Genomic DNA, 12211 nt, shown 5'->3' with positions numbered 1-12211 from the left:
GGATGTAAACTGTCACATTGTTTTTCCTTCTGAAAGTGAAAGTAAAGGGCAAATATATTTTCATCAGGACACTGTTCATACAATCTATGCAAGGGGTGTCAAACATAAGGCCCTGGGGCCAGAATCATTCTGGTGACAACTTCAATTTGGCCCACTGGAGGGCTTTGGAAAAAGCATGAATATTAACAGTAATTTCCTACATTTTACAGCTTTTTCAACTGGTAAAGACCTCCCCCAAGGCCATTCATGCTACAGCAAAGTGGTTAAGTAATGAATAAACAACTAAATGAGAGAAAAATTATTGTTTGTTTTGTTTTTTTCTCTATCAATGAAAATAGAGCCACTGTGTAAAAATAGAGCACTTTCTGTGAACTAAAAAAAAGCTGTGAGCAATGAGCTAACAGAGCTTGTGCCATGATTTTACACATTAAATTATTACAATTTAAGCCCAAAGACTTGTGCTGCCACATTAATTTACTGCAGCAGCATTTCTTTAACATATCGAAAAACTGAGACATATCATTGAAATTGCATATTTATAAATAAATATATAGTAAAAAGTTCTTTACACCAACCGAAAGGGCCAGTTTCACTTCACTTAAGATTAAAGTGGACTGTATGTGGCCCACATACATTGAGTTTGACATCCACATTACAATGTAAAAAATATTCAAATTTAAGAATCTGAAGTATCCCCTTAAAATTTAAAAATCATCTGCAAAAAGTTTGGGACGAAACAGTCAAAATGTACCATCCTTAGTTTTAAATTGGCAGAGCTCTTCTGTTCTTACCAAATACAACTGGCTTATCAGAAACAGGTTATAGCTACCCTCGGTCAAGTGGTCATTATTTATCCCCAGTGGCAACACACACACAGTCACACATGCACACCGAGTGCTAATAACAAATACCGCGACCCTTCTCTGACAGCCGTTTATAGCTGACTGAAGATGTAGAGGTGAAAAGGTCACTCAGTCCTTGAGGGAGATTGCATCTTGGCAGCTAGATTGCATTTCAGTGCCCAAGGCCTCATCTCATTCTGTTACCAATAAGAGCAGACGTATGACAAATCAAAGTAATCCCAGAAAGGTAACCACAGAGGCCAAAAACCCCATAAAGCTCTCCAAGAAGTTGCAAGTGAGTGCACAACAGGAGTCTGCGAGGGAAAAAAAACAACACGAGCTTGAAATCTTTACAGCTGGGGAACATGACAGACTTCACAATGAAAATGCAAGTGATCGGTAACGGGGGCTATCAGAGATGGATCGAGACAGGCAGACACAGCGGAGCTCAACCCTCAACCCACAGCAAAAAGATACGATCAACTGAACTGAGCAGACTGACAGCAGATGCCTTGGTGAACTAAGAAGTGCTGCTGTATGGGGAGGAGGGCGAGGCAGAGGTAGGTGAAGAATTATAACACAATGGTAACTCTGTGATTAACTAGTGTACACATAATGCAAGCTCCAAATGTGTCACAGCTTAACACGGCAAACAATGCAGTGCACACCCACACTCAACGAACTGTATAGGGAGCAGAAAAGGCTCCACTCACCCACACAGTGGGCTTTGTACACATGATCTAAATGCATGATCTGTCTCTTTCTCTCAACTCTGCCCCCTCCTCACTCCTCTAACATCACTGTGGTTACAAAGACATGCATAAGAGAGCTCCTTTGGAAAAAAAAAAAACGGGGTAAGAAAAATCTGAGGCGAGGAAGCAAAGTATCACTTTCAGCAAAACAAACAGTCTCCCCTCTTCAAAAGTCATGCACAAGAATACATATATTTATATATATATGTATATATATGTTTACATATATATATAAAAATATATATATATTTTTTTTAAAAGACAGAACTCACCCAGAAGAGGAGATTGAAGAAGACCATTCCATATCGCAGGGCCATCATGCAACCCTCAGCCATCCTGCAGCGCCGCAGTTCTAGGAGGAATATGAAGGAGAGGTCCAGGTAAAACACCACATACTTCTTGCCCTGGGCATAGCGTCCCTTGGATGTTTGCGGCCCCTTTGTTGTGTGAAAGCCGAACGCAAACGGTGGCCGCTTATACTCGAACTCTCCGCTAAAGCGGTGAAACCCAGAAGTGAACGGCGGCGTGTCGGGTTTGCTGTCCAGAGATGGACTGCGCCGATATGGAGTCTCGTCTGTGCTCGAGCGTCTCATAATGGAAGCTGAATGAGCCTTTAGGAGTCTTTAATAGTCACTCTGTGCACTTCAGGTCTGAACAAAGTCCACAGCGAGGGACAAAGAGGTATTCCACTGAGGGGGGGCTGCGAGATGGATTTCAGTAGTATTTCTAACCTAGCCTCAAAATAATTAAACTCCTGAACTACTGATTTAATTATACCCAGAGTGGGATCACACGTGATCTGATGTAATCTGAGAGAAAACAATATGCTGCCATTCACTTCAACCGACTTGCTATTTTTGAATCTTATATATTATATATTCTGCAGGACAGTTTGCATAATCCTGCCACAACATCTGTGTAAATCTGAACATTTAGGACATAATCCCAACATACACGTACACATCTGCACATCCCTATCTCTTTAATCCCTCGCACACAGGTGTGATGCTCCCAGATAAGCTGATCTGCAGTTTCATCTCATAAAGGTTCAATCAGGTAAATGCTTGGAGAGTTTGACCTCTCTAGCGCCTTGGGCTTGCCAAAATGATCCAGAAATGGTCCTACCTGGTCTCATGAGAAATTCCTGAGCAGGTGCTTCCTGGCTGGCAAATAACAGCACCCCTGCTTTGGTTAATCAACTTCTTTTACTCAGAGACAGAGCGCATGTCCGCTGAGAATGAAACACTACTCTCTGGTCTTAGTTGCGTCTGAGTGTTCGGCATGTGACTGGCGATGTGCTTTTGCTGACATGCACGGAGCAAAAAAAAAAAAGAACTAAGATAGAAAAGGAGGCGAGCGGGAAGAATGGTGTTATGGATGTGAGAGGAAGAATGGAAGAAGGCATGAAAGGATGAATGACGCTGATGAGCAGACCATTCTTTGGCTTCTTCAATTTGTATCCCTGTGGAATTCCTGCCTTGCCCAATTTCCTCCTTGCTTCTTTAGTTCCTGCCCTAACTTGAACCTTTTGTCTCTGAAAAGTGTCTAGGGGTTGTTCTGCGTCTCTCCACTCTCATCTAACAAATCACTCTCTTCAACTCCCTCTTATTCTAATCCTGAGCCCCTCTCTGCTCTCCCCCCCCCCGTGCTGATGGTGGTTAATTAATTTCCAGACTCTCATCAGAGAAGCAAAGTGTGCGGTTGTCCCCTCCTCTCGTCTCCCTCCTCCGCTACAGCGTTTTCTCTCCTCTTCTCTAGGTGGGCAAGGAGATCAAGGTGTCCACCAGGGTCATGGCCAAGCAGCGAGAGAAGAAGCAGCAAGAAGGAGAGACAGGCAGCGAGAAGAGAAAGACAGCTTCCTCAGAGAAGCAAAAGAAAGACTGCAGTGTTTGAGCGGTAGTCCAGCCTCGCTGCCTGAAGCTCCCTCCCTCCCTCTCTTCACAAGCTCCTGTTCTCTTTCTCTCTCTCTGTCCTCCTGCCCCCCCTTTCCCTTTTTCTTTCCTGCCTTCTCTCACAGGCTCCAATGCTCTCTCCTCCACACACACAGTCTCACACACCCCATCCCTCCTCAGAAACTGTCCCCAAAACCTGGCAGCGCGAAAGGCAGGAGCAGTCATTCACATTCTGGCCACACCCTATGAGAGTGCACAACCAATCAGTGCCTCGCAGCTCCATCCTCCCTCGTGCACACGGCAATCATACCCTACCATCTACTAGATAACTCTCTCTCTCTCTCTCTCACGCACACACGATGTACGTGCACACAGAGGCGCACACAAAACCTGGCGTGTTGTTAACATACCAGTGCTGAGAAGCTTGCTGCACTTGCACTAGTGCTTCCTCCTCCTCTCCTCTCTGCCTCCCGCCTGGAACTCATTCCACATGCAGAGGTTGTTCTTGCTCAACACTTCAGTCATGTTCCTCTCTCCCTCTGTCTCTCTCTGGACCTGAACTTGGGTCATACAATATCTGTGTGCGTAGCCTCGCACTGCACGGATTTTCACACGACAAACAACTCACCTAAAGTGTGTCTCTGTGTGTGCGAAGGCACACACGGCCGCTGACATTCACACAAAATAGCGTAACTGCATGCTCCCCACAACCTGGGAGCCATCTGGGTCACTGGTTTTATGAGTCCACAGAGACATTTCAAAGCTTCAGAGGTACTGACTTTATTCAAGGCTGCATCAACTATTTAATGGATTTTTGTTTTGTCTCCTGTGTGTATTTTGGTCAGAGCGCAGAGGCAGCGGCAGCCTATGCTAGGAGAATGAATTTGGCTTACTGAATGACTGACGTTGTTGAAAAGATTTTTGGGCTACTAGTGTTTTCATCAAAATTTTGTCAGGTGTGAAAGAGTAGGAAAAAATACCCTTTATCCATGAAAAGAAAAACAAGGGCAGACCTTGTTAAGCAACATGAAGTAAAGCCAAAGTGCAAATATCATATCTGAGTTGGCTGCTGTTGTAAAAAAAAAATATATATATATATATTTTAAGCACTTCATCTTCACATCCGAACGTTGCGATTTTAATAACCAGTGCAGCATAAGGAATGACGTTCCAGTCAGTGAAGCTTTAATTACTTGCAGCTGTTGATGTCACAGCAAAGTGTGCCCTCTATCTATACATGCTATCACATGACTGTCACGTGATATTTTACGTTTCCCCTTCCATCTGCTTTCAGCAGGGGTGGCAGGCTCACAATAGTGGTCACATGCTTTCTTTGCTTGGTTTTCATCTTCACCAACAAGATCTACACAAACACTTCTGCTGCAACTCTGATGATCCAACTGCATTTGCATTGCTGTGGAGTTATTCATCATCTAACAGAAGATTTCCTGGATTTGTGAGCAATGGCATTTGCTAAAGCAACAGACTATTCCAAATGCATTAAAATTCACTGAATATAATATATATAATAGTCACACAGAAAGGCAGGACGTGGTCCCAGATGCAGGACTCGGGAGACAAGGGATGAACTCAAAAATCCGAACAGAACTGAAAACTAGGAAACCAAGAGCAGGGAGACACAATCATGAGGGAGTACACGAGAAAGGACAAAGGGACACTCGGACAACATACACTTACAAGATATTGAGATGAGAGAGAACAGGTGAGAACATAGCCGAGAGTTACTAACATGAAGACTCAAGAGGGACTTAAACTGAACAACACTTAGCAAAATAAAACAGGAAGAGTGCAACACAACTGATTGAAGAGACGATTATTTGACACAACAAAATGAGGGAACAAGACAAAAAGACAAACACAGACAAAAGACTGCAGAGGAACAGAATGGGGAAACAAAGGGGGATTAACAGAATGAACCTAAGGATCTACAAAACAGAAGCTCCGAACTGAAAGGATGAAATAACAACACCATGAAGAACTTGTATCAGGCATAAGAAAATAAACAACATATAACAGAAAGATAAATTGCAGGAGAATACAGAACCCTACTCCAAAGATAGACAAAAACACAAAGCTAGAAAGAACCTGGACAATAAAACTAAAAAACATCACAGTGACAGATGGACATTCATGTGTCGTGCTAATGTTGTAACACACGATCCAGTAAAATGTCTGTAGATGAGGTTTTACGGGTTCAACAAGAAACGTATAAATTCATTTCTTTTTTCCTCCAAATATAAACTACCACATCTCTCTCTCTCTCTTTGAGCATATTTATACCATTTATTATATATTTATCAATCACAGCATGTAAGGGGAAAAAATATTTACACAGGATGTGGTTCATCTTACTTTTACGTCAGTTATCCCACTAATTGGTGCAATCTGCTGTCACTTTCATTAAATATACAGACTGAAATGAATCATGCAGCAGGAAACTTCAGCAAGTGCAGCAGTAAAGTGGATTCCACTTCAGGTCTATATTTCCACTTACAAACAGCTTCATCGTAGACTCACTGGGTGCATTGGCACTACAGGGCTCACGGTGACTTTGAACTCCTCACCATGTACGAATGCATGGGGAAACAGAAGCATGGCAAGCAGCATGATGTAATTTAAGACAAAAAAAAAAAATTAAATGAATGAGAGGTAAAACTTGAGGGGGTAGGGACAAATAAGTAAATACTTCAGCCTACTCCTTTTCAAACAAATAATGGAATGATATTTTGTAATGATTGTGAAGGCACATGTTTGAAATGTTTGAAATAAAAATGAACTGAACTGAACTGAACTAATTTAGCTTTATTCAGACTGAAGGTTTGTAGATGGGCCCACATTAAAACGCTTTATGGATCGTTGTAATGTGAAAGCATAATATGAACGGACAGCCTTGCTCAGTCAGATGCACAAAGTGCGCTGCGCTGCACTCCGGTCTCCGTGCAGCCATAAAGGGGTAGGAGTCTGGCTTGCTTTCCCTTGTTTAAAGCTGGAGTATGAGTCTCCTATGAATATCTCCACTAAATGACAAAACAGTCTACAAGGATGACTGCAGTGCGCACAGAGCAGTAATATGAGCATATGAAATGAGAATGGCCTTTCCAGAAGCCTGGCAAATTATTTAGAGCTGTTTGCCTGGTAGAATTTAAGCTTATGCAATCACAAAAAACATTTCACTTCACACTTTTAAGATAATGCAGTTTTTGGACGGTCAAACTTTCACACTTTTTATTCTTACTTTAAAGCAGCCTGTTTATTTTCTTTAAAAATCATTGAGAGTTTACAAAACAGGGCTCAAGTAAATGTGTGAATGAGATGCAAAAATCATAATGTGCTTAAAAAACATCAGTAAGGCTAAAATCAAACTGGACACAAAAATTGTCATTATTAAACAGAAACCAACCGCTGGGGTTAAAAAGTAGATCATTGACGTGCCAAAAACTGTTGTTCCTTGAATGGGTACTTGAAGTTGGGTCCCTATAGGCACCCTATGTTTACAGCCTGGTCTCTTCCTCTAATTTTCCTGCTCACGAGGCTGTGATTATTTTTAATAACCTCTCACTTTAATCAGGGAATGGGTGAGATGTGGGTGCCAACTAGGCTGCTTGCTGTCTGCTAGGATTTACCTGAACTAATTCAACAGTGTTTGTAGCTTTGGTGCCTTTTGTGCCAAAGCACATGCAAAATGGTCTCATGTGTGGTATAGGTCATCCAAGAAGCCCATGGTCCAGTTTTGGTGAGTAAAATTCTATTTAATTTTTATTTACCCGTAATTGACAAGATTTCTGGTATCTGGATTCAACTCCAGGACCTTCTTGCACCACTGTTCCACCCTGGGCCCTGGGAGAGCATGCAAAGTCATCCCAAAAAGGCCCTAAATAGCCTGGCATGGATGTATTCTAAACACATGCTCGCTGGGTTATCTGGTGATTCTAAATTGGCCATAGATGTGAAAGTTAGCATTAGTCCTTTGACTGGTGATCTGATGAATAGATGGATGGATGGATAACATATCCAAGTAATGCTCTCATGCAGTATAGATGCATCTTACAACCAGATCTTGTGAGTGTTTTGATAATGTAGCACCTCTTCCAAATGTAGCCACTTCAGATGATGCCAAGCAATCATGCTAACATGTAAAGCCCCTAAAAAGGGCTTCACAAACTACAGATAAGCGCTCAATGGCTATTTCCATCGTTTATATCCTATTGATGTAGTTTGACTGCTGTAGCTGAAATACAGCTTAAATAACTGAAAACGTGTTTTTTAGGTTAAGTCCTGATAAAAAAATTTAAAAAAAACTTAAAAAGTAGCTTTACTGTATGTCTGCACCGCAGATCCTGCAGATTTCTGTTCATGGGTAATGTGCAGGCCTAAATATCACACTATTATTAGTGTTTAATTATCACATACTGAGAATATGCATGGCTCAGGTGCTGTCAGGACATCACTGTCCAAAAACACAGCTGTGAATGTGAGGCATATGAGCTGACTGAAAGCACATTTTCACAACATCATGACACCATGACACCATTGAAGACTCAGGGAAATGAAGATTAATAAGAGCCGCTCCTGTGAGAAATAGCCATGTTTTTACCGAATCAGCTGACTAAGAGGGATTTAAAATTTGCTTTGCTGACAAAGAATTACAGACAATAAGACAAAATATATGCATCAAGATACGTGACTAAAGGGTTTAGTAAAAGCTGAAACCAGCATTGCAGAGTAAAAAAAGCAAATCACAGAACAAATAGAAAATAAATTATTTAGGAGCCTTGTAGTGGAAATGGTAATCGAACATAATAAGAGATACTATTTAAAACAGAATTAATGGGAGAAACAGATTATTATATCTTCAGATTTCTTCCAAACACACTGGGGTCTTTTTTGCTTGTTACTTAGAGTTTAAATAATAAATAACACCTAAATATGTAGACGTAATCTGAAGCACAGCAACAACAGCACACAAAACGACTTTCTCTGGATTCAGGGCTGAATCTACAACCTTGAGCGTGTCTAAAATCACCTGAAGGAAAGAACAGCTTGACATTTCTTCTTTCACAGTCAGAAATCTAAATCGGCTGGTTTGTGTTTTGACAAAAAGATAATGCTGAATTCTGTTATCAGTAGAAAGTTTGCGTAACCGCTTGAGGAACATACTAATAGATCCAGCTTTGCCTGCAGTCTCACTGAGATCAAGATTTTTTTTTTTTTTTTTTTTTTTTTTTTTAAATAGGCATAGACAGATAAATAGAATAGAAAAAAAAACATTTAAAAACAATTAGAAAAACTACAAATTTACAAGTACAATGAAAAACACCCCAAAGAAATACAAGCTATGCAAAATACATACAAATAAAATAAAAAGAATCTGAGCTTCAAAAGGCTATGTACATATTTTCACAATTTAGAATACTCATTATCTGTTAAATCCAGAATCAAATCTAAAATCCTTCTCATCACATACAAGGTCTTGAATAATCAGGCCCCATCTTATCTTAAAGACATCATAGTATCACATCACACTAATAGAACACTTCGCTCTCAGACGTCTGGTTTACTTGTGGTACCTGGGATATTTAAAAGCTTTCAGGCCCCTCTTCTGTAGAACCTGCTCCCAGCTCGGATTCAGGAGATAGACAAGGTCTCTACTTTTAAAATTAGACTCAAGACTTTCCTTTTTGACACAACTTAGTTAGGGCTGGACCATGTGGTCCTGAATCCTAGGCTGCAATAGACGTAGGCTGCTGGGGGCTTCCCATGATGCTGAGTGTTTCGCCTTCTCTAAACCCTTTTTACTCACCATGTGTTTATAAACCACTTCGCATTTAATTATAAGTTATTATTAATCCTTGGCTCTATTCCACAGCACGGCTTCCTCCTGTCTTCCTCCTCTAACCACCAGCCAATCTCAGCAACTTCCTGTGAAAAAGGAGTTTTTCCTTCCCACTGTTGCCAAAGTGCTTGCTCATAGGGGGTCCTCTAGTTGTTAGGATTTCTCTCTATTATTGTAGGGTCTTTATCCTACAATATAAAGTGCCTTGAGATGACTTTTGTTGTGATTTGGCAAAATATATTTAAACTGAATTGAACTAAATGTGGAGTAGACCAAGAGTAGCGAGTACGCAGGGGTTTTTAACTGTATAAGTAATTTAGCCTACTTCCCCTATTCCTTCTCTTATTGTAAGGCTCTGAAAGCTGAAACTGAACTTCACAAAGCAAAAATCAAATATGTATTTAGAAGCAATCTAACCAAAGCTTATTAGCAATTTTGAAAGGCAGGAATCATTTTAATGTCTACATAACTTTATCTCTCACATTAAAAGGAGCGCAAATAATTTTAACTTTAAAGTACTGCTGAAATTTTGGTGATATATTTATATTTATTCATAAAATATACACTTAGTAGATTTTTATATACACACACACACACACACACGTGTGTGTGTGTGTGTGTGTGTGTGTGTGTGTGTGTGTGTGCGCGCGCACACACACACACATAAATATGAAGGCATGCCGGCTCGGACATCGCCCGGATCAACAAGGTCCGCGTCAGGTGTTGAGGAACCAGGGCACCCTGACGAAAAGTGGGCTACTGGAACAAGAAGGCATCGGTGGGCAAGAGACGAAAACAGGGCGTTGTTGGAATGCTACTAAGTGACCCCGGCGGAAGGGGCTACATGAATAGGATGAGGGACCTATGGATTCTTTGATACCCAACATCCACAATGACGGCGAAACAACTAGTAGCTCAGTGTTCCAACATTCGAAAGAAGGGACTGCTCTCACAGCTAGAGATTGACGAGGTACAACACAAATGCTACGGCAAGGAGGAGTCAGGACGCCAGGTCAGGGGGGCGATATCATCACCCCCACCCGAGATTGGGTACATAGCCCCAAGTGCGATAGGAAGGATCGTTGAGTGCGAGAGGAACTGACCTGAAAAATAGGGTCATGGCCAAGCTTGAAACCTGGATCCCCCGTAGCCAGTTACCAAGATTACGTGAAGTACCCTCAGAAGGTCTGCTAGATGATGTTAATGCAGCACTACGGACAATACCTACAACCACGATTACCGACACTAACAAGCTGATCTACAATACGGCAACAGTGATCAGTGAGATGCTTGGCTACAAGTTGAACAGTGACAAGGGGCAGTACCCTCCATGGAGAAGGAGGCTAGAGGGCAAGATCAAAGTAGCACGGAGGGAGGTTAGCCAACTAACGGAGTTGCAGAAAGGTGCGACAAATAAGGTGCCTAAGAAATACAGCAAGCTGTCCATACCTGAGGCCTTGGAAACTGCCAAGCAAAGACTCACAGCCTTGGCCAGCCGCTTGAGGAGGTACACCAGAGAGATAGAAGGCAGGAGAATAAACCAGCTGTTCTCCACAGAACCAGCAAAGGTGTATTCTCAGTGGCAAGGGAACAATAAGAGAACAGCACCACCAAGGCTGGAGACGGAGCAATACTGGAAGAGCATATGGGAGAAGGATGCAACCCATAACGGCAATGCTCAGTGGCTAGAGGATCTGAGGGCTGACCACAGCGACCTCCCTGAACAGGGTCCAGTAACCATCACAGCGGCAGATATCCAAGAAAGGGTCTCCAGTATGAAGAGTTGGACAGCACCAGGACCTGACATGGTTCACGCCTACTGGCTGAAGAAGCTGACTGCACTCCACGAGCGTCTGGCAGCACAAATGAACCAGCTGCTAGTTAACGAGAGACACCCGGAATGGCTAACTGAAGGCCGGACGGTCCTGATCCCCAAGGACCCCAAGAAGGGACCGGTCCCCTCCAACTACAGACCAATAACCTGCCTCAGTACTACATGGAAGCTCCTGTCAGGCATATCGGCTAAGATGAACAGGCACATGGGTCAATACATGAGCGGGACACAGAAAGGAATTGGCAAGAATACCAGAGGCGCAAAACACCAGCTACTGGTAGACAGAACAGTCAGCCGAGACTGCAAGACCAGACTGACCAACCTGTGCACTGCCTGGATTGATTACAAGAAGGCCTATGACTCTATGCCCCACAGCTGGATACTGGAATGCCTAGAATTGTACAAGATCAATGGGACCCTAAGAGCCTTCATCAGGAACTCAATGGGGATGTGGCGTACAACACTAGAGGCCAACTCCAAGCCCATAGCACAAGTCACCATCAAGTGCGGGATCTACCAAGGAGATGCTCTGTCCCCACTGCTGTTCTGCATAGGCCTGAACCCCCTCAGTGAGATCATTAACAAGACTGGCTACGGATACCGACTACGGAACGGAGCAGTTGTCAGCCACCTCCTGTACATGGATGACATCAAGCTGTATGCCAAGAGTGAACGAGACATCGATTCACTGATCCACACTACCAGGCTATACAGCAATGACATTGGAATGTCGTTCGGACTGGAGAAGTGTAGTCGGATGGTAACAAAGAGAGGGAAGGTAGTCAGAACTGAGGGGATTGAACTACCAGAAGGCAACATTGCAGACATAGAGGACAGTTACAAGTACCTGGGGATCCCGCAGGCGAATGGGAACCATGAAGAGGCCGCTAGAAAAGCTGCAACCACCAAGTACCTGCAGAGGGTCAGGCAAGTCCTGAGGAGTCAGCTGAATGGTAAGAACAAGATCCGGGCCATCAACACGTACGCCCTGCCCGTGATCAGGTACCCTGCTGGGGTAATAGGCTGGCCAAAGGAGG

General features: G+C 42.8%; 1 protein-coding gene across 2 annotated transcripts in view; it reads right to left on the bottom strand.

The window, feature by feature from the left end:
• tspan4a (tetraspanin 4a) overlaps positions 1–12211 on the bottom strand; it is a 201212-nt gene that overhangs the window by 151265 nt on the left and 37736 nt on the right. Inside the window, exon 2 of one of the 2 annotated variants that reach the window (XM_085407106.1) lies at positions 1867–1946. In XM_085407106.1, the coding sequence (XP_085263232.1) occupies positions 1867–1929 (63 nt within the window). In that variant the 5' untranslated portion in view covers positions 1930–1946. Of the gene's footprint in view, positions 1–1866; positions 3222–12211 lie in introns of those variants that run through there. The other variant, XM_085407099.1, reaches the window with a different exon arrangement.

Source organism: Rhamphochromis longiceps, linkage group LG1, assembly GCF_057381845.1.
Source record: "Rhamphochromis longiceps isolate RC_006_pf linkage group LG1, R_longiceps_female_GT1.1, whole genome shotgun sequence".
Classification (NCBI taxonomy): domain Eukaryota; kingdom Metazoa; phylum Chordata; class Actinopteri; order Cichliformes; family Cichlidae; genus Rhamphochromis; species Rhamphochromis longiceps.
This window is presented reverse-complemented; position numbering and strand designations above follow the sequence as displayed.